At 45.1% G+C, this 25,644-nt stretch overlaps 1 protein-coding gene across 2 annotated transcripts in view; it reads right to left on the bottom strand.

The window, feature by feature from the left end:
- The window catches only part of LOC119970548 (EGF-like repeat and discoidin I-like domain-containing protein 3), a 296,590-nt gene that overhangs the window by 107,218 nt on the left and 163,728 nt on the right, over positions 1 to 25,644 (bottom strand). For both annotated transcript variants that reach the window (XM_038805352.1, XM_038805353.1), the window contains 2 exons: positions 25,262 to 25,375; positions 5,857 to 6,038 (listed from right to left, as the gene is read on the bottom strand). In XM_038805352.1, coding sequence (XP_038661280.1) covers positions 5,857 to 6,038; positions 25,262 to 25,375 — 296 coding nt within the window. The remainder of the gene's footprint in view (positions 1 to 5,856; positions 6,039 to 25,261; positions 25,376 to 25,644) is intronic.

The raw sequence follows: 25,644 nt of genomic DNA, 5'->3' as shown, positions 1-25,644 counted from the left end.
GAGTTGACATAAGGGGGGCACATAAGGAGTAAAAGTAAGCAAGCGGATGAGAAATCAGTACTTGCAGATGGCATTGGAGTATAAGGTTACGATACCAACTTATCTAAAAACTGTAGAATGTCAGTACTTGGGAAAATGTGATCTCTGACCTAAAGACCTTTTTGTCCATCCCAGTTCAAAGGAAGAAGAAAGATGGAAAAGCATATCATTATTGGCAAAAAGTAAATCGGGTGAATCTGATTCCTGGCTCAGCTGACCAAATAGCAGGGGAGGGGGGTGCTATGGTGGTGGGTGTGGAGGTAACATTAATCTCCAAAGATGGGCAGGAAGTGAAAATGTTAAAACCTCCTGTTTTAACAGAGGTGAGATGAGGGCTGTATAATCAACCCGTTCTTGGGAGGCTGGTTGGTTATTGAAACCTTCTTCGGAAGCTGAAAGCCTCTATTTTAACAGGGTATGTGTATTTTACTGCCATTGTCAGGGTTTCTTAGGCCTCCTGAAACCCAGAAGGTAAATGGAAATGAGAAGGAGTGCACCTATACAGCATAATCCTACTGTACCACACTGCTTGCAGGCTAGGAGGAGTAGGATTGCTTTTCCCGGCCTAACAAACGTATCCTGTAAACACCTCCGCACTACCTCCCCCATCACTCCAATTTCCATGATCTCCTGCATGATCTATGATCACACCCAATCCACCAAACCACGCAATCAACACTAACTGCTCCCCGCAATCACTCTCACCGGAACTACAATGACAAAACCTACCTGCTGCTTGATTACGGCCTTTCCCAGAATGTTCTTTGACTACAGCCCCATCTCAGCCATAGAATCCCTACAGTGCAGAAGGAAGACATTCGGCCCATTGAGTCTGCACCTACCCTCCGAAAGAGCACCCTACCCCGGCCCAGTTCCCCGCCGAATCCCTTTAGACCATAACCCCACCTAACCTACACATCTTCAGACTGTGGGAGGAAATCAGAGGACCTGGAGGAAATCTATGCAGACATGGGAGAACGTGCAAATTTCTCACAGTCACCCAAGGCGGGAATCAAACCCCTGTCCCTGGTGCTGTGTGGCAGCAGTGCTACCCATTGTGCCACCATGCTGCCCTTGCCTGTTAGGATGTCAAGCCTGTCCATTAGGCAACAGTTTGGACAGGGAATCTGGAAAAATTCAACCTCATGTGGGGAAACCTAAAGTCGTAACTGTAAGTCTGCCCCAGTAATTATTGGGACCATGGTTTGCATAGTGTAGTCATGTGCCATGCTAACTGGATGAATGAATGTGCAACGGTTCAGTGCTTCTGGGATGTTGCCATGGTAGGGCGGTTGGTGTCTGTTCAAATTCTACAGTACATTTAAGTCCTTTTGTGGGGCTTCAGATCACAAGATCAGCGGGTTGGAGATGTCGGGTATGACACAGTTACCTTTCTGAACCAACACGTTGCAGACAGTGAAAGGTGGTTTAGTATTCTAGTACTGGTTTTCACTTATTGCCGCTGTGACAACTCAATTTGTCTGAATGCAGTCGGGGTCATTGCCAAGTTAAGTGACGGAATTCTGGTGAGTTAGACTGAATGCGGACACCAGCTTATGCTTATTAGAGAAAAAAGAATAGGAGACTTCATGGAGAGGGAGCTCTACTCTCCAGCAAAGGCTAAAATGTAAGGATTTATAGTTTAGAAAATATGCTGTGCTTATGATAAATGGGAGACATTCTGACTCATGAACCCACAATGAGGAATTGACCCTTAGTTAATTTTACTAACTGCCCAATACATTTATTCAACCCCTTTAGTCACACATCTTTCCTTTTTAACGCTGTGGAAATATTTTTTGTTTTAAAATGCAAACCTTAAACATAGCTCAATCACACAGTCCTTTGTGGGAAAAAAAGAAACAAAACCCCAGATTGTGATACCAAGGCCCTTCGTTTTCCCATGACGGAGAGTTTAAAATCGTAAGAACTGCCTCCAAGCATGAAAATTGCCATTTTCACAGGGATGGGAATGGGGCAAGGGTGTGTTTCATGCATGCATTATTTACAGATGAAATTGGCCATTTAAATCATCACAAAATGAGATTTTGGTAGCCGTGGAATGCGAAACCCTGGGTGCACATTAGACCTGGAAAGAGCAGATCTGAACTTTGTGGATGCATTTGGTTGCCAAAGTATTCCTTTCAGAAGTAAGATACCCCTTTGGATCTGGTCCCAGGATACCTATGGGGGTGGTAAATTCCTCTTTGATGAAGGCAAGGTGCCCTTTGTGGTAGATCAGGTGCTCAATCCATCATCTCTGCAGCACGATAAAGGGCGAAACGGGCGCTCAATGTACCAACCATTATGCTCGGCGAGTTCTGATAGGCGAAACTCATGGAAGCAAGTACTTTGGATAGTTTGCAGCAAGAGAAACTTGGTATCATTCAATTGAGGCCAGTTGCAGAGATAAAACAGCTGTATTATCAATCCTTACACAGGGACATGGGTTCCATGTACACTGAGGTTTTGCGGTTTCCTCTTGCTATTCTCTGGAATATTTCTCGTTCTTCCTCCAATTGATTCTGTAAATTTGCTGTCAAACAATGCATGGTTCTGTTGCTGTGACCGCTGCTGGTGCCCGCTAAATAACTGGCCCTCATTCGGGCTTCTGAATGCTACTGCCACCCATTATACCTAATCGGATGCCATCTCCAGAGGAACCCTTTTTAATTAGCTGGCTCTCTGCACAATTCAGCCTAAAAGCCAGTTACTCGCAGGGTCAGTTTGCCAATGTGGATACGGTTCCGACAGATGCCAAAATGAAGTCGGAAAGATTTGGCCCAATGCCTCTGCAGACAATAGCGTCATCAACTTGAATTACTGAACCTGGACTACTTCCCCTGAGCTCATTGTTACTGGAACAGAATCTTATGTCAGAGACAGCCTAACACCATAACACATCACCAGGGTGTCTTTGTGTGCCAGCTGTCAACAACATATTTTTCCCTCCAACCTAACCATCATATAAACTATTTCTGAAGCTGGCCTCTCAACACCAGCCAACTGATAAATTGGCAGCCTGAAGCCTTTGTTCTGCTAAGTTAATTTTCCTCACAATTATTAAATATGATGAGTAATGAAAATATACCCCAAAACAGACACAAGATCGAAAGGGGAGAAGTTAATTTCTATTGATGACAATTCGCCAGGGGCAACCAGAACTGTGAACCACATAGAATTCCTCATTGACATCAGTGTAGAACATCACACAGACTGTGTAGGTCCAGCCCATGGCACTTTCTGACCCTGGGTATTGATGTTGTCAGTGTAGAGCCACTAGAAGCAATGTTATGCAATGAAATTTATCCCCCAATATGTTTTGGCACTAAAACTGAATAAGTTAACGTGTTTTAACCAACAGGACAACTTTGCATCTTCAATATAGAGGAAACTTCAGTATTGCCATCATTTTTCCAGGATGTTGCCGCGTATGGAGGGCATTAGTTATGAGGAGAGGTTGAATAAACTTGGTTTGTTCTCACTGGAACAAAGGAGGTTGAGGGGCGAACTGATTGAGGTCTACAAAATTATGAGGGGCATAGACAGAGTGGATAGTCAGAGACTTTTTCCCAGGGCAGAGACTTTTTCCCAGGATGGAGGGGTCAATTACTAGGGGCATAGGTTTAAGGTGCAAGGGGCAAGGTTTAGAGGAGATGTACGAGGTAAGTTTTTTACACAGAGGGTAGTGGGTGCCCCTTCAACTTCATCGTGGATGTGGTGGAGAAAACAGGACCGGCGGAGGTTTATATCGAAATACTGGGGAGGCATCCATTCAGTGGTCTGGAAATGGCGATTTCTAATGGCTCAGGATTCGCGGTGACCCAGGACGGACTCATTGTCACCAACACTCATGTAGAGGCCAACAAACTGCGAGTGCGGGTGAAGCTAGCAAATGGAGAGATGTACGAGGAACTCCCTGCCAGAGGAGGTGGTGGAAGCAGGACAGTGACGTTTAAGGGGCATCTTGACAAATACATGAATAGGATGGGAATAGAGGGATACGGACCCCGGTAGAAGATTTTAGTTTAGACGGGCAGCATGGTCGGCGCAGGCTTGGAGGGCCGAAAGGCCTGTTCCTGTGCTGTACTTTTCTTTGTTCTTTGTTGTTATTTGGACATCGTCATTAAGACATTGGGGACAATTCTCTGGCAAAGAGTGGGATCTGAAGGGGGCATTGAGGGCCCCATATTGAGTTGTTCTGTCACCTCATCATTGACATTTCAACAACCTTGGGAGTAAAAAGAGATGGATAAAGTCAGATAGCCTCACAACCATCTGTTTGTGTTTGAGCAAAATGTAGTGACAAGACACACTTGCGCAGGACTGATATGGTCAGTCTCCCCAGACAAAGAAATCAACCAACACAGGAGCAGGGATGCTGCATATTTTTCACTGTTGACTGAAAGAATTATTGATGCACTGTTTCATTCAGTCTGGCCTGACTTTATACTTGGTATTTGTGCAATAACACCTGGGAAGGGGGATGGAATTTAGGTAACAAGGGATTTTGAGGCAGTGGCTCAAAATGGTGGCTTTAATCTCTCAAATGTCGGAAGCTTGTGCATTCAAGTCCCACTGCAGAGCCAAGCTCATAAATTTAGGCTGAGTCTCTAGGGCAGTGTTTGTGGCAAGGCAGGCATGTTGGAAGTGCCATTTTTGAGGATATAATAAACCGAGTTATCGTCTGGCCTCTGGTGGATGTCATCAAAAGGCAGCATGTACAGGGAAAAGGGAAGGTGGCTAAGAGCTGATTCTTACTGAATTCCAAAGGTAACAGTACAGAGACAGGAGGAGAAGCCATTGCTGGATTGCTCTGGCTATAATTTGATAGGTAAGAGTGGAGGCAAGTGAGGTGGGGTGGTGGTTGGGGGGGGGGGGGGGGTGTAGTGGGAATAAGTATGGATTTCTGCTTGATTTATTTATTTATTTATTCATTTATGGGATGTAGGCATCAGTGGTTAGGCCAGCATTTATTGCCCATCCCTAATTGCCCTTGAGGAGGTGGGGTGAGCTACCTTTTTGAACCGTTGCAGTCCATTTGGTGTAGGTGCTGTTTAGAAGGGAATTCCAGGATTTTGATCCAATGGTAGTTGAGGAATGCTGATAGTTCCAAGTCAGGATGGTGTGGGACTTGGAAGGAAACTTGCAGGTGGTGGTGTTCCCAAGCATTTGCTGCCCTTGCCCTTCCAGGTGGCAGAGATTGAGTTTGGAAAGTCCTGTCAAAGGAGCCTGGGTGAGTTTTGCAATGCATTTTGTAGATTGGTCACAATGCTGCCACTGTGCATCACTGGTGGAAAGAGTGGATGTTGAATGTGGTGGATGGGGTGCCAATCAAGGGGCTTTTCACAGTAAATTCATTTGAAGCCTACTTGTGACAATAAGCGATTTTTATTTCATTTTTCATTTCATATAGCTTTCTTTCAAAATACCATATTTACTATTTGCTGGATATTAAAAAAGACACAGCTCAGTAAAATCACAAAGCATGAAATGCTATTGATAATTTATGTGCAATCTTTAACAAATTGGCTTGTAATTCTACTTTCATTGTCTGGGAGCCATTTTAGTAATCAAATCAAGGTTATAATTAATATTGTTTGAGCCATATGTTAGGACAACAAAAAGGCAGACAATAGCATATTAATTTATTAAATGCTTGGATTTTAATTTTATGCTCTTTTAAAAATATATCATTGCCACATTAAAGAAATGACTGCTTTAGGGCCCATTATTTCACATTTTATTGTAGTCAGCATCCAGGAGAAGTTGCAAATTATGTTTTAGTTTGTCCCTCAAAGAACACCCATCTGTTACCTGAATCCATGGCCATCTGTCATTCTCTGCAGCAGTCCAAGCATTTACAAGGCCTTTTTTATTCAGTCTGGCATAGTATGGGTACCACTTCTGTAGGCCAAACAGAGCGCGGTGTGTTGAGGATGCAGAAATCTGCTGGTTGGATATAATCCCTCCCTCCATTCCTAATGGTCCTGAACATTCTGTGGGCAGAAAATAGTAAAGCAGCTGTTACTAATGGCAAACAGGTGAGAAATGGTTCAAAAGGGAGATGGGAAACAGTGGCATGTAAAGGTAAATTGATAATTTTAAAGAAAACATTTTTTCATTTTTTAAAAATAGTTGAGCTATTAATCAGTTCATTGTTGTACAGCAGCATTGTAGCAAGAATTTGCGATATGAGTATTTACACTACAGCCATGCATTGTTATTCATCCGTGAATCAATATATTTTTTATGACCATGTTCCATGATCAAAACCTTTCAATCCGGTACAACTTTCCCCAGAGAATTATTCCAATTGGACACAGATTTGAGCAGGATTTTCCAGTGCGCTTCCGAACCCTGCCATCAGGTTCAGATAGGTGTCAGAAGGCCATACTGTGTGGGAAACAGTCACTCATCCGTGATTTTCCCCAAATTGGTAACTGGGGGAGTCGGGGGGGGGGGGGGGGGGGGGGGGGGGGCACGCTTGAACTGGAGGCAGCATTTGGAAGTCTGCCAGCTTGAAAGCAGCAACAGAATGCCCTTACAGGTAAGACAGGGGGAGGGTGCTTGAAGTTGGAGGTGTCTTCTCTCCACCTTTTTTCAATTGAACTAAAAAATGCGTTTACAGTCAGGCACTACTGTGGAGAGTAAACCATTCCGCATGATGGCCTGTGTCTGCTGCTGAACCCAAGCAGGCAGAGAGTGGCTCTATGCCTGTTGGAAGAATTGCATTCACTCATCTGCCACTAGGAGGCCACCTCAGATGGCTGTGCTGTCCCCTGCCGCCTGCGCAATCCTGGAAGTCAACTGGAAAATCTTAGTCAGCCTCCAACAAAAGACCTCTAATTAGCTTAAGAGGCAATACACCACCCCACCCATCCAGCATCTGGGAAAATGGCCCAGCACGCAGGCCAACAAAGTGAAATTCCACACCCTCCCACCTTCATTCCTGTTCCCAGGTCAAGGTCAATGCAGCACCTCCGCATCAATCACTCCAACAGCACTGTCTGGCACTCAGGACTCACACCTAAATCTTCAACTCGCCCTTCCACGCCTACCAATATTGCCACGCCAACTCTTGCTGCCTTCCTAAATCGGCAGATGTACAATGATGGCAGGCACATCGCCCAAACATAGTGCAACACAACACTGACATTCTCTCTCTTGCAGGACAGTGTGATACACAATAGAATGAAACACAGCAGAGCCACCTGGGACAAGGACACCTGCATCCCCTAAGTGCTATGGAGGAGATGGACCTCAACAACATGTAACCAGCTGCCACGGAGTTTGTATCATCTAGAATCATTAAGATTGGCAGCAGCTTCCTGTCTTATCTGTTTCTCAACCCCCAGCACACACTCATCCTGCTATCTGGCATGATGAGCAAGCAGCACATGGTGTGACCATGGTCCAATCCCATTCTTTCACACCAAACTTCCCTTTCTGATTTCCTGCTTTCAAATGCACAAAAATGACTACCTGCCCAGCCACAGCTGTTCTAGGAGGAAGAAGCCGATAAATTGCACAGCACTGATTAAAAAAAAAGCTCCATCACTTGATCTCACAGTCACAGCCACCAGTTCAGATACAGCACTGCATATACCTGGGAGGGCACTATGGAATTGGGATCAGAATACAGTGCAAGACCGGGCAAGCATGGGCTGCAGTCAGGCTACAGGTGAGGGATGGTTTGCTTCACCAAAAGGAGGTTGCAGATTAGTTCTGCTGCAGAAGACTCAGAGGGGAATCTTGATGGAATGGGATACAGAAGAGCATTGATTGGCATGCAGACTGAGATTGTGGATACATTTGCTGATCTGGCAGGTTACCTCATGTCACTGTCAAGAATCATGGAGGCATCTGGCTCCAACTTAGCAGAGGAAATGATGTAGACAATTCCCTCTTTTCAATCTCTGTTCCATCTCCCTGTTACGCTGCAGACCCAAAGGTATTGCAACTAAAACCCCCAAATCTGTTGCAGCCTTTGTGTAGACATGTTGCCCACCCCACTGACCTCTCTATGACCATTCCACATTAACTCCTTGTCAAGCCTCAAGACACAAATCAATACCCTTGCAAAAACTCTTAAGTAGGTAATTTGCAACAGTAGACGTTCGGCAAAGTACATTAACTGCAAGTTGGGTGCCTTACCCTTTACATAGAACTGGCAAGGGCCAAGATTCAAGCTTTAGTATTCTTCTTTGGTGAATGATGCAAACATGAAAACTGGATGGCATGGTGGCACAGTGGTTAGCACTGCTGCCTTGGGACCTGGGTTCAATTACAGCTTTGGGTCAGTGCCATTCGAATGATCCAAAAGAGGAAATCCAGTGGCATGTCAGTCAGTAGGGTTGTGTTATGAAGAGGAACAGCTACTTTACAGCACAAACAGTGGACACCCGTGCAAGGTATCCTTCACAAACAGCGTACAGTGCTGGAAGCAGCTCTCAGCCCAGTGTGCACATCCAAGAGGTTACAAAACCTATCTAACTGCCGTGGAAACCAAATTCATGTCCAGAGTGCTTGAATTAGCAGAATCCCAGCTGTGTTTTTGCATGAACATATCAATGAAAGAGCAATGGAGACGACAACAGCAAAAGAAGGTTGAAAGCAATGTATCATGTGTGGCATACCTAATGAGATATGAGTATGATATCTAGCTATCAAAATAAATACTTACATAACTTATCCTACGTCTGTGGGTTGGTATTTAAAATGGGCAAATTCACATAATTATATATGCATATATATTCCTGAGGTTAATTGACACCTCTTGTAAACGTCTGGCTCCTTGAATTTGGAAAGGCAAGCTTCAAGATTATATAGCAGTAAATGATTACGTCTTTATCTGTCGTATGCTTTAGTGCATTAGTACATCTGGGCATACCACAATGTCGATGACTGGCAAAAGTAAGAAAAAGGCAGAAAAACAAATATGTGCGACTTGTTGAATGATATTTTTTGTGTTTCATATTGTTCAGAAGTCAAGGACAATTCACATTTCAATATATACAATCTAGAATTCCATTTGTCTCTTTTGAGTTTTTTTCCACCATTCTCTGTTTCTCCACTCTATTGAAAACTTACCACTGTGGGAATATTTCTATTGTCTCATCTTTTATCGAACAACGTACAACATCAAATTTATTTTAGTTGCCAAATATCCCACTCCCCAGATGTGTTTATATTTCCTGGATTCCTCCTCAGATTGCCATGTATTTTAATCCCATGTTAACAAAATTGTTATAAAATAAATTTGAAGTGCCCAATTCTTTTGTTTTCCCAATTAAGGGCGAATTTAGCCACCTCCCCCCTTCCTTTCCCTTCTGTTGGTCCAGAGGTGAGCGTATCTGGGGCGGAATTCTCTGATAATGGGTCTATGTCCCCATACCCGCGAGAAAATGGGCCCTGCACTTCCGGTTGCGGGTCCGAGCATGCGCGCAGTGGCGGACTGCATCGGCGGCCCCGCGCAACATGGCGGACCCACCCAACAATATAGGCCCCCCCCAGTTCGTGCGCATCCGCCAATCGGTGGCCCCCAATCGGAACCCTGGCCGCCCTGGAGAACCCCCTCCCCCGGTGACGGATCCTCCCACCCCCCGCCAGGGAGGCCGTGAATTGTGTCCGCAGCCGCCACTCCGAGTGCCCATCGGGTGGAACCATGAGGGAACCACGCCGGCGGGGACTCAGCCCGCTGCCAGCTGAGAATTGCTGTGGGGGCCTCTGTCAATGGCCCCCGACCGGCGCAGCGCCAAATGCGCGTGCGTGACTAGCGGCGATTCTCCGGTCCGCAGAGAATTGCAGGAAGGCGTCGGACTCGACCGCGGGTCTGACGCCCCATTCTCCGTCCCCGCGCTGAGCACGATTTTGGTGTGGAGGTTCTGAGAATCCCACCCCTGGTCTCTCCAGCGCAAAGTTTAGGCTTATACCATTTGTTTTTGTAGAAATGTGTTGTGAACTGTTTTAATAATCAGAGTAAGGCAGCATGGTAGCATAGTGGTTAGCATAAATGCTTCACAGCTCCAGGGTCCCAGGTTCGATTCCCGGCTTGGGTCACTGTCTGTGTGGAGTCTGCATGTTCTCCCCGTGTGTGCGTGGGTTTCCTCCGGGTGCTCCGGTTTCCTCCCACAGTCCAAAGATGTGCAGGTTAGGTGAATTGGCTAGGCTAAATTGCCCTTAAGGTCCAAATTGCCCTTAGTGTTAGGTGGGGTTACTGGGTTATGGGGATAGGGTGGAGGTATGGGGTTGGGTAGGGTGCTCTTTCCAAGAGCTGGTGCAGACTTGATGGGCCGAATGGCCTCCTTCTGCACTGTAAATTCTATGAAAAGTATCCACCCTTCCGCCCCATACATTGGTACTGAGGGGAGGGTATCCTATTTCGCCAACACAAAATTAGTGTTTGTATCGTTTGGCCTTGTATATATTTTTTACTGTTTTAATAAAAAGATATGGCCAATTCGCCTACCTGCACATCTTTGGGTTGTGGGCGTGAGAACCACGCAGGCACGGGGAGAATGTGCAAGCTCCTCACTGTGATAGTGACCCAGGGCTGGGATCGAACTCAGGTCCTTGGCGCCGTGAGGCAACAGTGCGAACCACTGCGCCACTATGCCTCCCCATTAGCAAAATGTTAATATCCAAACCATTCACATTCATGAAGAGCAAGAGACCCCTAGCATTTGTCAGTTTATCAGATGCCCTTCACTAATCCATGGCACCAATCCTTGATTAGCTCATACATTTTACATTACCATTTATTATATTCTCTAGCAATTTCTGGATTACTCATGTGAGGCTAACTGGTCTATAATTATTCAAATAATCACTCTGCCTTTTTTGAACTGTGGGTAGCTTTTGACACTTTCTATTCCTTTCATATGATACCCTTCTCAAAACAAATTTGGAAAATTATAGTTGGTACCTGTTAATACTCCACAGACTTCTCTCAGTATTGTGAGGTGTGTGGCATCTCAGCCTGATGAATTATCAACTTTAATTCTCATTGATTCTTTCAATATTTACAGCAGTTAGATTGAACTTTATATCCTCCTCCAGTACCCTCTTCAGCCTTTGTTATAAATACAATTGTTAAGTCTTTGCTGTCTTTTTTAATCATTACTTGTTCCTACCATTGCCTTGATAATACTTTTGTTTATGGTGTGTTTATAAATGTATTTATTTTATTTGTATGTTGACCACTTTTTCTTCATATTATTTCAGGCTTTTTTAATTTCCATTTTTATTTGATTGTTTTTGTTTCGACTCTTGGTTTTCATTTTGTACTTACTAGCTTAATTTTATCACAGATCTCAATCAGCAGACCTGTTTCCCCAATCTCTTTATTGTCTACGTAACTATAGACTTAGAAACAACCCTTTATTCTTGGTCTCCGACTAATACCATACCCATTTCATGTATAACCTTCTCATCACTGATCTGCTGTTTCATATTCCAACAATTCATTTAGTTATGTTCCCTTTTCTCCAACGGAAAATAGTTCCATTCCAGTCCAACTTCATTTCTGACTAATTTGCTTTGCATGTTTTGACAATGGAGCCAAAATGATCAATGTTTTTCTGCCCTATGGTCAAAAATTTGCTCCTTTACATTATTCAGACTTGGAGTAATTTTATGTTCCTATTTTATCCTGCAGTGTATAATTCCCCTCCTGACTCCTCAAAGCCTGTCAACACACGTCAGGATTGTGATGGAATGCTCTTCTCTGGCCTTGATTAGTGCAGCTCCAACAACAGTCAAGAAGCTGGGTACCATTCAGGACAAAGCAGCCCGCATGATTTGCACTCCTTCTACAAACAATCATTCCCTTCACCACCAACGCACAGTGGCAGCTGTGTGCACCATCTACAAGATGCATTGCAGGAACTCACCGAGGCTACTTAGGCAGCACCTTCCAAACCCACAACCTCTACTATCTAGAGCGGCAAGGTCAGGAGATACCTGGGAACACCACCATCTGGAGGATCTTCTCCAAGCCACTCACCATCCTGACTTGGAAATATATCACTGTCCCTTCACTGTCGCCGTGTCGAAATCCTGAAACTCTCTCCCTAACAACACTGTGAGTGTATCTGCACCACATAGAAGGCAGCTCACCACCACCTTCTCAAGGGCAATTAAGGATGGGAAATAAATTGTGGCCTAATCTGCTATGCCCACATCCCCTAAACAAATTTTAAAAATCACCTTTAGTGTTTTTCCACTCAGCAGTTTTACGGTTAAATTCTTTTATTATTTATAGTTCAATTCTGCAATTCTCAGATATTTTAACAAATCTTATCTTTTTCTCACCATATGACAGTCAAAAATGGACCTCCAATGTTCTTAGAGAATCCTTACTATTTCAGCTTAATCCAGGAAGTCTCAAACCCCAATTTGAACCTAATTTACCCAGCTGGGTTGGGGTGGGTTGGGTCCAATGCCTGATTCACACCTCACCAATCTTATTCTTCACTGAAGGAATCCTGCAGGGTTGATTAGTCTGGCCCCCACCAGAATGCCATCTTACACAAACATCCATGTGTTCTAATGCTGCAGTTGTCTTTGAATTAATGCCTCCTCATTCTCCTTCTCTTTTGCTTTCTCTCTCTCTGCATAATATGCTCAATTCTCAGTCTTACTCCAGTTGAAGACAAGCCACTTATATATCTGAGGAGGGTAAAATGGCTGAAGAATTTAGCAAACATGGGTCTGCAGAAGTCCTGTTGAAATTAACAGCTGGCCCTCTTTACCATTTATTTGGAATCGTTTTGTTCCTGCAGCCAACTAACATGACAGTTTGACTGGCTGCTAGGAGCGCAAATCAGTGAGAGATGGCCACAGCTGGCTAACCTTGATGACAGTTCCTGGCAATTGGTGAGGAGAGGAAATCATGACTTTGGGTGTGGGGATGGAGAGGAAAGAAAGAGATTGGTCATCTTGGAAGAGGGATGGAGTTGGATATTGGAGTTGCAGGGGAATGATTGGCAATCACAACAAGGAAACCAAAGGCTTTGTTGCGGGACGAGGGTGAAAAGTCCTGTCGGTCTGCAAGGACGGCAGAGAAACACCTCCGTTTTACTGTTGGATTTTCTGACCGATGGGAAACCTGCACGGCAGCAGTGTATTTTAAATCAGGCTCCTGATTGCACTGTGGTAGTGTGAAGTGCCCCTATTCTCTATATTCCACATCATGAAACCTGCGGGTATAAAACAGTGTTTGTTGCCATGTTGCGGATGCATTCTTTAAATGCGTCACCTTCCCCTCCCCTCCCCTGCACATTGTCTGGGTACAGTGGGGCAGGGTTAATGTCAAGGACAACATTTCTGTCAATGTTCAAACTGGACATAAAGCAAGCATCATGTGTAAATACAACAGATTAGATCCAGGCTCATTGAAAATTAAGATTCCTAACTACAGGATAAAGTGCTGTCAAAATCAGGGGTTGGAGGTGGGAAGGTTTCGGACATATACAGGGAATTGTTAGAGTGGGAAGAGGCCCCTATCAGAGAGGTGAAGAGGAAGTGGGAAGAGGAGCTAGGAGGGGAGCTGGTAACTGAACCGTGGGAAAAAGCCTTGAAAAGGGTAAATGCATCCTCGTCCGGTGCCAGACTCAGCTTGATTCAGTTCAAGGTAGTCCACAGGGCCCACATGATGGTAGCTTGGATGAGTAGGTTCTTCGAGGAGGTGGCGGACACATGTGGGCAGTGTGGGGGTAGTCCGGCCAACCAAGTTCATATGTTTTGGGCATGTCCGAAACTGAGGGAATTCTGGCAGGGATTTGCAGATGTTACGTCGAAAGACCTAGAAGGTAGGGTAACTCAGAGTCCCGAATTAGCAATATTTGGGGTGTCGGAAGATCTGGGGGCAAAGGGGGGAAGGAGGCTGATATCCTGGCTTTCTCCTCCCTGGTGGCCCGGAGACGGATCTTGCTGAGATGGAATGACTCGGAGCCCCCGAAATCAGGAGTGTGTGTCAGCGACATGGTAGAATTGATCAGTCTGGAGAAAATCAAGTTTGCTCTAAGAGGATCATAATAGGGATTCACCCGGAGTTGGCAGCCATTCATTGATTTCTTTAACAAAAACTGAACGTCAGCAGTAAGGGGGGAAAGGGGAAAAGGGGGGGGGGAGGAGTAAAATAGGAGGCATGGTAATGTTAAATAAGGACAGGGAATTTAATACAACGGTAATTGGGGATAGGGCGGGATAAGCGGGGTACGTGGTTTTTTGTTTGTTGTTATTTTAAGGGGTATTTTGTGCGTCGACCCGCGTGGTTGTTTTAGAAATGTCAATGTGTTAAATTGTAAAAATTACAAATGCTTCAATAAAATATTTTCTAAAAAAAGAATTAAGATTCCTAGCAGGTAAAATTATGGAATCTATTCCAGTGGACAGATGAAGACTATAAATGGTTACACTGGTAAATCACTGGCAAATTAGATGAATGGCATTGAATGTAAACATGTGCAGAACAAAACAGTTTCTACTGACGATCGTTTACTGCTCCTTAAGGATTGAGAAGTGGAAGGTAGAGTTGTTTTTCATTCCAAATGGATAATAATGCCATTTTTAATTTAAGTAATAAAAGAATTGGATGCTGAACTATTTTAATATATGTTGAAATGTTTTAAAGGCATTTGCCCTTTGTGTATCAGAAATGGGTTTCAAAAAATACCATACTTTGCATTAGTCTTTGCTTAAATTAAGACATTTAAATTTGTTTCAGTTCAAAAAGGGGCTTGCAATATTTATTGTACACGTTTGTCATTTTTTTGACAGAATGGATTGCTTGTTAAAATTGATTGGAATTTGAACAAATGCATATGTATTTTTTCTACATTAAAAACACGTGCGCTCCCAACATTCGAATGGTATTAAATTTGTTACTGATGCTGTCTGATAAATAGTAAGAAGTCTTATAACATTAGGTTAAAGTCCAACAGGTTTGTTTCGAATCACTAGCTTTTGAAGCACAGCTCCTTCCTCAGGTGAATGAAGAGGTGGGTTCCAGAAACATATATAGAGACAAAGTCAATGATGCAAGACGATACTTTGAATGCATGTCTTTTCAGGGAATTAAGTCTTTACAGGTCCAGACAGATAGAGGCCGCGATATACCGGCTTTGCACGCCCAACCCAGTAATGATGAGGCGCTTGCGAGATTTAACAGCCTTGTTACGCCTAATGAGATTTAATGGGCAGGACCAGATTTGCAGATTCAAGTGTGCAGTCAGGCTCACTTCAATTTGTTCATGCCGTAGATATAATGCCAACGCCTCGGAGACCCCGAACGAGTGCCATTTAGCACTGATCTCCACCAACCTGGACCAGGTGTACCGGCACTTGGGGGGGGGGTCTTCCTGGTGATCGGGGGCCACTGGATGGTTGGGCTTTGTGCAGGGTGGTACCTGGAACCCCTGATGCCACCTGGTCCCTCTGGCGCTGCCACCCAGGCACCCTGGCAGTGTCACCAGGCTGGCGATGGTCGGGTGGCATCTTGCCCGCACAGGAGATTGGGTCCAGGAGTGTACTGCCCTCATTGAGGTGGGGTCTGGGGGCGCGCGAACCCCCTCATTGGTGAGTTGAGGCATTGGGGGGGGTCCAGAGGTCATGTTGAGGGGTTCAGAGATCGGGGATCTCTTCCTGCACCAGTGAGTGGAACTCGTTAGTTTAGAAAATGGGACTAAGTGCAGCCTTGGTGGGACGTTCCTCGCCGGTGCCCGTAAATGAAGCAGAGTCCCATTTAATAGCAGGGTCATTCTCACTGTTGCAAGCGGGACTCTGTTTCATTTCCATTAAATCGCGCCACAAGATGTTAACTTCAGGGGAAAGAATATTGCTGATACTGGAAATCTAAAATTTAAAAAGTGTAAATGCTGGAAAATACTCAGAATATCAGACAGTCCATATAGAGAGAGAAACAGAGGATGGAATTTTGCACAAAGCCCAAAGCCCTGGCTGCAAAGTTTGGGATGAGGCCATCTCCACAGGGCTGGGAAAGTCATGACCTGATTTTCCCCCTCCCCTCCCTCCTTCAGCATCTATCCCTGAAACAATCCTCAAATTCACAACCACACTTTCAAAATCCGGACTAGCACTAGCCTAGCTTTTTGTCACAACATTTCTGCAGCTACTGATTTGCTCAACCGCACCACCTTTGTAGAGGAAAGGGTTCATGGTTATGTTAATGAGACAATGATGCTAATGATGATGTAAGCATGATTTGTTTGGCGCCGGTGCTAGCCCCTCACCGGTACCAGAATCAGTGAGGGGTTTGCGCTGATTTTCTTTGCATAGAACACCCGCGGACTCTCCGTTCGAGTCAGCACTTAGCTGCAGGAATGGAGTATCCCACCTAGGGTACTTGTTTCAAATATGGAGATGGGAAATTAAACAGTTTAATCACTCGTATAGCAGTAAGTAAATTAATAAGGGTATAAACACAGAGTAGGTCTAGAAGTGTAAATTAACAGTTTAAGCAGTGTGATTTTGAATTGTTCAAGAGGATTGGAGGTTTTTAAAAAATGATGTTTGGGCATCTGAGATCTGTTGCTTGCAAGTCCTGCACCATGTAGGATCTTCAGGCCACCTCACACATCTTGGGGAAAAGTATTTCCAGCTACTTCAATTCAAGCTCCAGATGTCTGAGCTTGAAGCAGCTGGTGTCACTGTGGAACATTTGGGAAGATAAGAACATAGAACATAGAACATACAGTGCAGAAGGAGGCTATTCGGCCCATCGAGTCTGCACCAAACCACTTAAGCCCTCACTTCCACCCTATTCCCGTAACCCAATAACCCCTCCTAACCTTTTTGGTCACCAAGGGCAATTTATCATGGCCAATCCACCTAACCTGCACGGCTTTGGACTGTGGGAGGAAACCAGAGCACCCGGAGGAAACCCACATAGACGAGGGAAGAACGCGCAGACTCCGCACAGTTACCCACCAGGGAATCAAACTTGGGACCGTGGCTCTGTGAAGTCACAGTGCTATCCACTTGTGCTACCTTGCTGCCCAAAGAGTTTCTTGGATCATATGTTCTTGATTTGGAATGGCACAGAACCCCTTTAAAAATGGAGGCGAGGGTCAAATTCCACAAATCATGCCAAATTCCCTTTTCCGGCAATTTTCACTGACATGGGATAAGAACGTGGTTCGCCTATCCACATGTAGCATTCCCATCGATACTGGCTTAATTGTAGAGGTAAAGACTGCAATTCTACTGGAGTTGGTCCCCTTCATTAAATGGTTCATGGCCCTTTAGAGGAGCCATGAACCATGGGGGATCCCAAATAAAAGCCACCTGCTGTTGGAATTATTTAATTGACCGTCTTTGAAATACAAAAAGAAACCCATTTTTTAGTTTAGTTACAATAGTTAAGATTCTGTGGAGTTAGACATGGCTTTATTTCAATGATTGATTATTTGGTTTTGTTTAGCAAAGACTAGTTAACCATTACATTAATTGATATTATTAAAGTGTTGAAATGCATTTGAGTACTTTTCCCATTCGGTCTATTTCCCTACTGAGAAAATTGTTCTTATGCATGCAAAATGAAAGAAAGTACTGCTTGGGATCTCTGACCCAATAATTTAGAATGAATTCCGTGCCTCGAGCCCTTTTAAAATAAAAAATCCTTCAACAGCTTTCGCTTAGAGAAAAAAATGCCCCCATCTGCTTCTTAAATACTTTGATTGAGAAACCACCTGGTGCAGCTTAAAACTAACTTAGACATCTGTTTTTGAAATTTCAATAGGCTTCTTGTCTGTTGATTGCAATGATCTGCCAAGAGAGTTGTGGTAATTATGAATGCTTGGTTGGGTTTCAAAAGATCCAGAGCCACTTATCTCAGCTGGGGGACTCTATAAATACTTTGAACAACAATTTTAACAAGTTTTAAAAATGTGCCTTTGAGATGGTGAGTGAAATAGATGCTTATTTTAAAAACATAAGGTTCGATCGCCCCCGCCCCGCCAGGACCCCGGGGGTCTGCTCGCGCCGCTGAGCCCGCCGTTCCAGAGGTGGTTTAAACCTCGGCGGCGGGAGAGGCCTCCCAGACTTCGGCTCATCCGGGCCGGAGAATCGCCGCACGTGCCTCTCCGATCGGCGGGGCGAGATTCCTCCCCCGCCACTTCCCGGGTGGCGGAGAATCTCTGCCACGGCGGAGGTGGGATTTTAGGCGCCCCCAGGTGATTCTCCGACCCTGCGTGGGGTTGGAGAATTTCGCCCCTTGGGCTGTGTCCAATTTGATTTTTAAAAATTGGTTCAAGTACAGAAAACAGCGAATCGGGGTCAATGATTGTTTTTCAAACCTTTTAAAATTAATTCATGAGATTATGGGTGTCGTTAGCTAGGGAAACACCCATCTCTAGTGGCATTTAAGAAAAGGCAGGGACTATAAGATATTTATGGTGTCTTAGCGGGGTGATTCAGAATATGTGGGCAGGGTTCTCAATGAGAACTGTCTCTGTCTTCACTAAGGAGAGAGATAATTCTAGTTAAAGAGGAGATGAAATATTAGATATGTTGGAGTTGTTGGAGTGACATGGCATGGTGGCACGGTGGCACAGTGGTTAGCACTGCTGCTTCACAGCATCAGGGACCTGGGTTCAATTCTAACCAGGGGCGAAATTCTCCAACCCCACGCAGGGTCGGAGAATCGCCTGGGGGCGCCTAAACTCCCGCCCCCACCGTGGCAGAGATTCTCCGCCACCCGGGAAGTGGCGGGGGCAGGAATCTCGCCCCGCCGATCGGATGGGCCGAAGTCCCGCCGCTGGGAGGCCTCTCCCGCAGCTGAGGTTTAAACCACCTCTGGAACGGCGGGCTCAGCGGCGCGAGCAGGCCCCCGGGGTCCTGGAGGGGGGGGGCGGGGGGCGATCGAACCCCGGGGGGTGTCCCCACGGTGGCCTGGCCCGCGATTGGGGCCCCCACTCAGACTGCGGGCCAATGCCCTGGCTGCACTCTTTCTCCTTCTGCGCCGCCATGAAGCGGAAGAGAACCCCGCATCGCGCATGCGCCGGCAGTGACGTCAGCGGCCAACTGCCGCTGACGTCACTGCCGGCGCATGCGCGGACCGGCGAAAGCCTTTCAGCCAGCCCCGCACCGGGGGCGCTGTTTTTTTGCGCCAGTCTTCTGGTGGCAACCGCTCCGGCGCGGGGCTGGCCCCCAAAGGTGGGGAGAATTCCCACCTTTGGGGAGGCGCAACCCCTGAGTGGTTGGCGCCACTCCCCTACTCCTGGACCCTCCATCACGCCGGGTAGGGGAGAATGCCGCCCCATAAGTGGTTGTGTGGAGTTTGCAGGTTCTCCCCGGGTTTGCGTGGATTTCATCCAGATGTGCCAGTTTCCTCCCAGAGTCCACAAAAGTGCAGGTTAGGTGGATTGGCCAAGCTAAATTACCCTAAATGTCCAAAAAGGTTAGGTGGGTTTGCGGGAATAGGGCGGAAAGTGAGCCTAGGTAGGGTACTCTTTCAGAGGGTCAGTGCAGACTCACTGGGCCGAATAGCCTTCTTCTGCACTGTAGGGCTTCTTTGATTCTATGATATAATAAGCACAGTGAAAGAGGAAGTACTGAACCTGGATGAATAACCAGGGCTAGATGGGTTATATCCCAGGCTGTTGAAGGAAACTAGGAAGGAAAGCAGCTGCTCTGAGGGTCATTTTCCAGTCTTCACTCGATACAGGTTAAGTCCTAGAGGATTGGACGTCTGTTAACAGTGTACCATTATTTTAAAAGTATGCAAGGGATAGGCCAGAAATCTATACGCCGGACAGTCTGACTTAAGTGGTGGGCAAATTCTGATCGACAGGATAAACTGGCACAGATTGATCAGGCAGAGTCAGCAAAGTTTTGCTCGGAGAAGATTGTGTCTTACTAACAATGGATTTTTTTTTTAGGAAGTTGTAAGGAAGATTGATGAGAAAAGTACAGTGGATATTATCTGCGTGGATTTTAGTAAGGCATTTGACAAGGTCCCACATGGAAGAGTGGTCAGAAAAGTAGGATCTCATGGGATACAGGGTAAGGTGCTGAGTTGGATCCAAAATTGGTTCAGTGACACAAAACAAAGGGTAATGGTTGATGTATGTTCTGGCGAATGGAAAAAGTTTCCAATGATGTCCCACAGTGCTCAGTGTTCGGGCCTTTGCTGTTAGTTGTACACATTAATGATTTAGACTTAAATGTTGGTGGCATGGTTGGGAAGTTTGCAGATGACCCAAGAAATGCAGTGGAAATATGAGGAATAACATTTTTACACAGTGAGCGGCAATGGCCTGCAACTCTGCGCCCATGATGGTGGTGAAAGCAGAAACAGTCAATGATTTGAAAAGGAAATTGCATGAGCATTTGAAATTAATAAACTTGCAGAGCTGTGGAGTTAAGGCGTATGAGTTGGATTGACTAGATTGCTCTGCGGAGAGCCAGCACAGACTCAATGGGCCGTGGCTTCCTTCTTTGCCATAACTGACTCTATCCTATCTCTCCTCCTGCCCTTTCTAAACTCATCTTCCTGTTCCCTTAATCCTATTCCCATTAAAGTGCTGATCACCCAGCTTCCTTTCCTGGCCCCTATGTTAGCCAATGTTGTGAATGGTTGTTTCTCTTAGGGGGTTGTTCCTCTCTCCTTTAAATCTATTCATCTATCTCCTCAAAAAAACAACAACTCTTGACCTCTTCTGTCCTTGCAAATAACAGTCCCATTTCCAACCTCCCTTTCCTTTCCAAAATCCTTGAATGTTTTGTTGTTTCCCGAATCTATTCCCATGTTTCCCGGAACTCCATTGGCCGAATCTTTGGTTGGGACTAGGAAATCCGATCTCTACACTTCCACAGCTCGCCAACTGTACACTTGATTCATGTCGGACTTCACATGCCAGTTTTGTCTTTTCACACATCGATTGGGTTCGCAGCACATTTTGGAACTCACTGCTGGTGAAGATAAAGCTGTTATCGGAAGCAGGACATTTGGCATTCCGTGCATGCAGGATCTCTGTTGTAATTTCTGGATTTTAGTGGAGCTCCTGCGATGTATCTCCAATCATTTGGATTGTGTATCTACCAGAATCAAAAACCTGGTGCACATAGATGGCCTGGTAAAGCCCATGTGGCCTGCCAGGCCACTCCCATGGATATAGAGAGTCTGAAGGAGGGAAAGTTTGATTCTCCTGGCATAGATCGCACCATTTCATGAAATCTGTAATGTCGGAGTCGAGGCCAGGCCATCAGATATAGCTCCTGGCTAACATTCTCATTTTCGATACTCCAGGGTGGCCAATATGTAGTTCCATAAGTATTGAACGCCACCTTGGGCGAGGGACAACTACTCTAAACCCCCAGAAAATGATACCATCCTCAACAATGAGCTCATCCTTGTTAGTAATATAGGGTTTCATTTCTTCTGAGGGTTGTCTCGGACTCCACCATTCAGGATCATGTACTTCAGGTGAGACAAGATTTTATCTTTTTGCGTCCCAGCCTTAATTTGCCTTGCAAACATCGGTAGTATTACAAAATAATTTTGGGTCATCGCAACATCTTCCCATTCCACTAAAAGAGCCAGGGTTGTGGGCAGTGGGAGGCATCTCAACACATTAGCATGGAGAACTGTCGCTGAATCTTTGGCCACATTACAAAATTTGACAGAACATTGTGAATTCAGACCACCCCTGAAGGAAACGTTGCGTGACAGATTGGTATGCGGAATGAACAATGTGACAACCCAAAAAGATGAACCCACCTGAATATTTAAAAAGTGATCGAAATAGCTTTGTCACTGAAAAATGCAGAAGAAAGGAGCTCATGGGCTACAAGGGTGTCAGACAGCAATTTCCTCCAGTTGGAGAAGGGCCTTGTGCAACAGTGACCATTCCTCATTCCATGCCCAACCTGAAGATTTCCAACCAGTTCAGCTATCCGAGTTCCAGGGCAGCTCTAAACGGTACTCATAAGCTGCAAGTAACAGGATCCAACATTGTATCCGGATGGAGGCAAGAGGGGGAATTGCTTAATCCACTTTAAAAATTCTCAATCAGGGCTTGTGTTCAGTTACTATTATGAAATGGCTACGGTAGATGTATTGGTGGAACTTTTTTACATCAATCTCAACCGCCAAGCCCTCTTACTCAATTTGAGAATACTCCCACTCGGCATTCCAAAGGGTCCTGGATGCATAGGCGATTAGCCTTCCACTCCATCTTTCCAACAGTGTGACAGTACTGCCACAAACCTGTAAGTGGAAGCGTCATATGTCAAAACGATTTCCTTCCTAATGCCAAAATGGGCCAATAAGTTGGACAACAGCAGTTGTTGTTGAACTTTATTAAATTCCTCCACCTGCGGTGCCTCACAATACTATCTTTGGTATTTTCACAGTAGGGTATGTAAGGAGGCCAAATTTAGGATACATTTCCAGTAATACTTTACTACTCCCAGGAAGGATTTTAACTCCATGATGTTTCTTGGAATTGGTGATTCCTTGATGGCCTTTACCTTGTCCTGCGCTGGATGTAAACCTTTTCCATCTACCCGATAGCCCAAGTAGGTCACTTCATTGCTTGAAAAACACATTTTTCCCTCTTCAGGTGTATCCCAGCTCTCAAGAATCTCCACAAGACCTTTTCTAGGTTCAATGTGCTCTCATTCTGAAGTCCCCATGACCAGGATGGCATTCCATCGCCATTTTGAGCAACTCTGGAGGATGTTCTCCATGATTCGTTGAAATATGGCACATGCTGATGAGACCCCGAAGGGCAAGTAAGTGTACACATATAGGCCTTGTGCATGTTGATTGTAATATACTTCCAGGAAGGTACATCTAATTCAAGTTGAAAATAGTGGTGGCTCATATACAACTGAGTGAACATCTGGCCACATCTAACCTGGTGCACAAGTCTTCCATTCAAAGCATGGGGTACATATTCAGCTTGGAAACTTGATTCACAGTTATCTTATAATCTCCACAGAGGTGGACCGATTTATCCGGCTTAAGGACAGGGATAATGGGCACAGTGCACTCTGCAAACTGTAGGGGCCTTATTATGCCTTGATTTTCCAGATGCCCAAGCGACAATGGAATCAGTCTTGCTCTAAAATATTTTGGCACAGCATCAGAGTCGAAAGAAATCTTGGCCTTGGCTACGCTTATTTTCTAAGTACTTCCTGGAAAACTCCAGGTTATTTGCTGATGACTTCATACAGTCCTCCCATGCTCAGCCTGAAGATTTCCAACTAGTTCAACCTGATCCACTGGAGCCATCTCTCCCCATTAGGCTTGGTCCTTGCCCTGCACAACGATGAGTGGGGTCAGATTGATTACCGCCTGTAAATCACTGGGGCATGTGGTGCCCTTTATTCGTAATTGTTCCCCTTTGCAGGTGGCTAGTCTGGCCTTTGTGTCTTCTAATCTCAAGAGTTTAATACCAGTTTAGAGGTGATCACATGTCTGAACCCCAAAAACGTAGACCACAGCTCTTTGACCACCTCCATTTTAGAACAGTACAGCACAGTATAGGCCTTTCAGCCCACAAATGGATGAACGTTTACCAGCGATTCCACCATTATTGGGCAACCTTGGTCGTAATGATGCGGTTTAGTTGCACTGTCCCAATTCTAGTACAGGGTATACCTGTAGAGTGCGGGACTTAGCATCTTCTCTGAAAAGTATGTGTTTTTATAACTTTGTCTTGGCTGTGCCTTTGGCAGTGCTTGCAATATTCCATCATCTGGCATCTGCAACCTTACAAAGCATGTTTCTTAGCATTCTTGGAGCGATCAATGCATTATGACTTGACTGCTGGGTGATGCGAGTTGAGTTCCGATATTGTAATGCACTATCTGACGTCTCACTTACATAAGCGCACTCAGATGAGGAATGGTCACTGTTACACGAGGCCCTTCTCTAACTGGAGGAAATTGCTGTCTGACACCCTTGTAGCTCATGAGCTCCTTTCTTCTACGTTTTTCAGTGACAAAGCTATTTCGATCACTTTTTTAAAATTCAGGTGGGTTCATCTTTTTGGGTTGTCACGTTGTTTATTCCGCATACCAATCTGTCACGCAACGTTTCCTTCAGGGATGATCTGAATTCACAATGTTCTGTCAAATTTTGTAATCTGGCCATAGGTTCAGTGACAGTTCCCCCCAGGGATAACTGCTGTGTTAAAGCGGTACCTTTGAAGTAGAACAGAGGGCTTTGGCTTATAGCTGTTTTTTTCCCCCCAAGTCTACTAACTTGTTAAAAGTCTTTGAGTCGGCGGCATCTAGACAGAACAGATGTTTTATCACACTGAATGTTGGGGCCCTGCATGCTGTCAGTTTGTCACTTAAATCAAAATCTTTCACAACTAATGTGAACCTCTTTTGTTCCCTAAAATGAGAAACTGCTCGCGATTTGGAGCCGACCAAGTACCATCACTGAGCATTACCAACCACACAACCCCTACCAAACTAACCATCATCTTGGTCACTGAAGCCGACACTTCACCTGAGACACCTACCAATATCCTCCTCCACTTGGTATTACTTAGCTGATTGGAGCCAACCATTTCTTCATCCTTCAACATCTTTCTCCTCTCCCTCTTTCCCTACCTCTTTCTTTCATCTACCGCTCCCCTCCCCCCCGTTTGCCTTCTCATGCCCCTCCCAATTTTCTACCTACCTCCTTATCCCTTCCCCACTCTCCTTCGTCTGCTTCAACATTCTCTTCCGTCTATGAACACAGAATCCTTACAATGCAGAAGGAAACTATTCAGCCCATCGAGTCTACACCAACCCTCTGAAAGAACACTCTACTTATGCCCACTCCCCCACTCTATCCATGTAACCCTGCACATTGATCATGGCCAATCCACCTAATCAGCACATCTTTGGACTACGAGGAAACCGGAGTGCCTGGAAGAAACCTGGGCACATGGGGAGAATGTGCAAATTCCACACAGTCACCAGGAGCCAGAATCGAACTCCCGCTGTGAGGCAACAGTTCTAACCACTTTTCCACTGTTCCATCTTACCATCCTACTCACCATACCTTTGCCTCCCCACATATCTGCCCATCCTTAATCAATCTGCTTATTCCTTCCCACATCCTGATACTGAACCAATCAAATTAATCCCCGCCTTCCTCAACCTGCTTGACCTAAGGACGAAACATGGTCTTGTTCTTGGAATATTTATAGGTGCTGTGTAATTTTGATCATTCCAAAAGCACATTACTTACTGTACTGGCAGTTTCTGCCCATGAATTCTCCTGGACACTCGCAGGAATAGTTTGCAATGAGGTCAGTACAAATACCGCCATTTCTACACGGCTCAAATTCACATTCATTTATATCTGTGAGGACAAAGACAAAAATTATTTAACTCAGGACAATTTATGCTAACAGTAAAACATAAAATTGTTTAATCATAAAGCTTTATTAATTGTTGTAACACATCTGATGTGGTATATCTTTTTTGATTGGTCACAATCAACCTGTGCAGAATTTTATACAAAGCTGCAAGGTCTATTGGGACTTCATATCAGTAAAGTTAAAGTTTAATAAAAATAACAACATTATCTGGTTTGCAAAGTGTTAATTTGATCTTTGATCATTGATGAAC

Source organism: Scyliorhinus canicula, chromosome 8 (genome assembly GCF_902713615.1).
Source record: "Scyliorhinus canicula chromosome 8, sScyCan1.1, whole genome shotgun sequence".
Classification (NCBI taxonomy): domain Eukaryota; kingdom Metazoa; phylum Chordata; class Chondrichthyes; order Carcharhiniformes; family Scyliorhinidae; genus Scyliorhinus; species Scyliorhinus canicula.
This window is presented reverse-complemented; position numbering and strand designations above follow the sequence as displayed.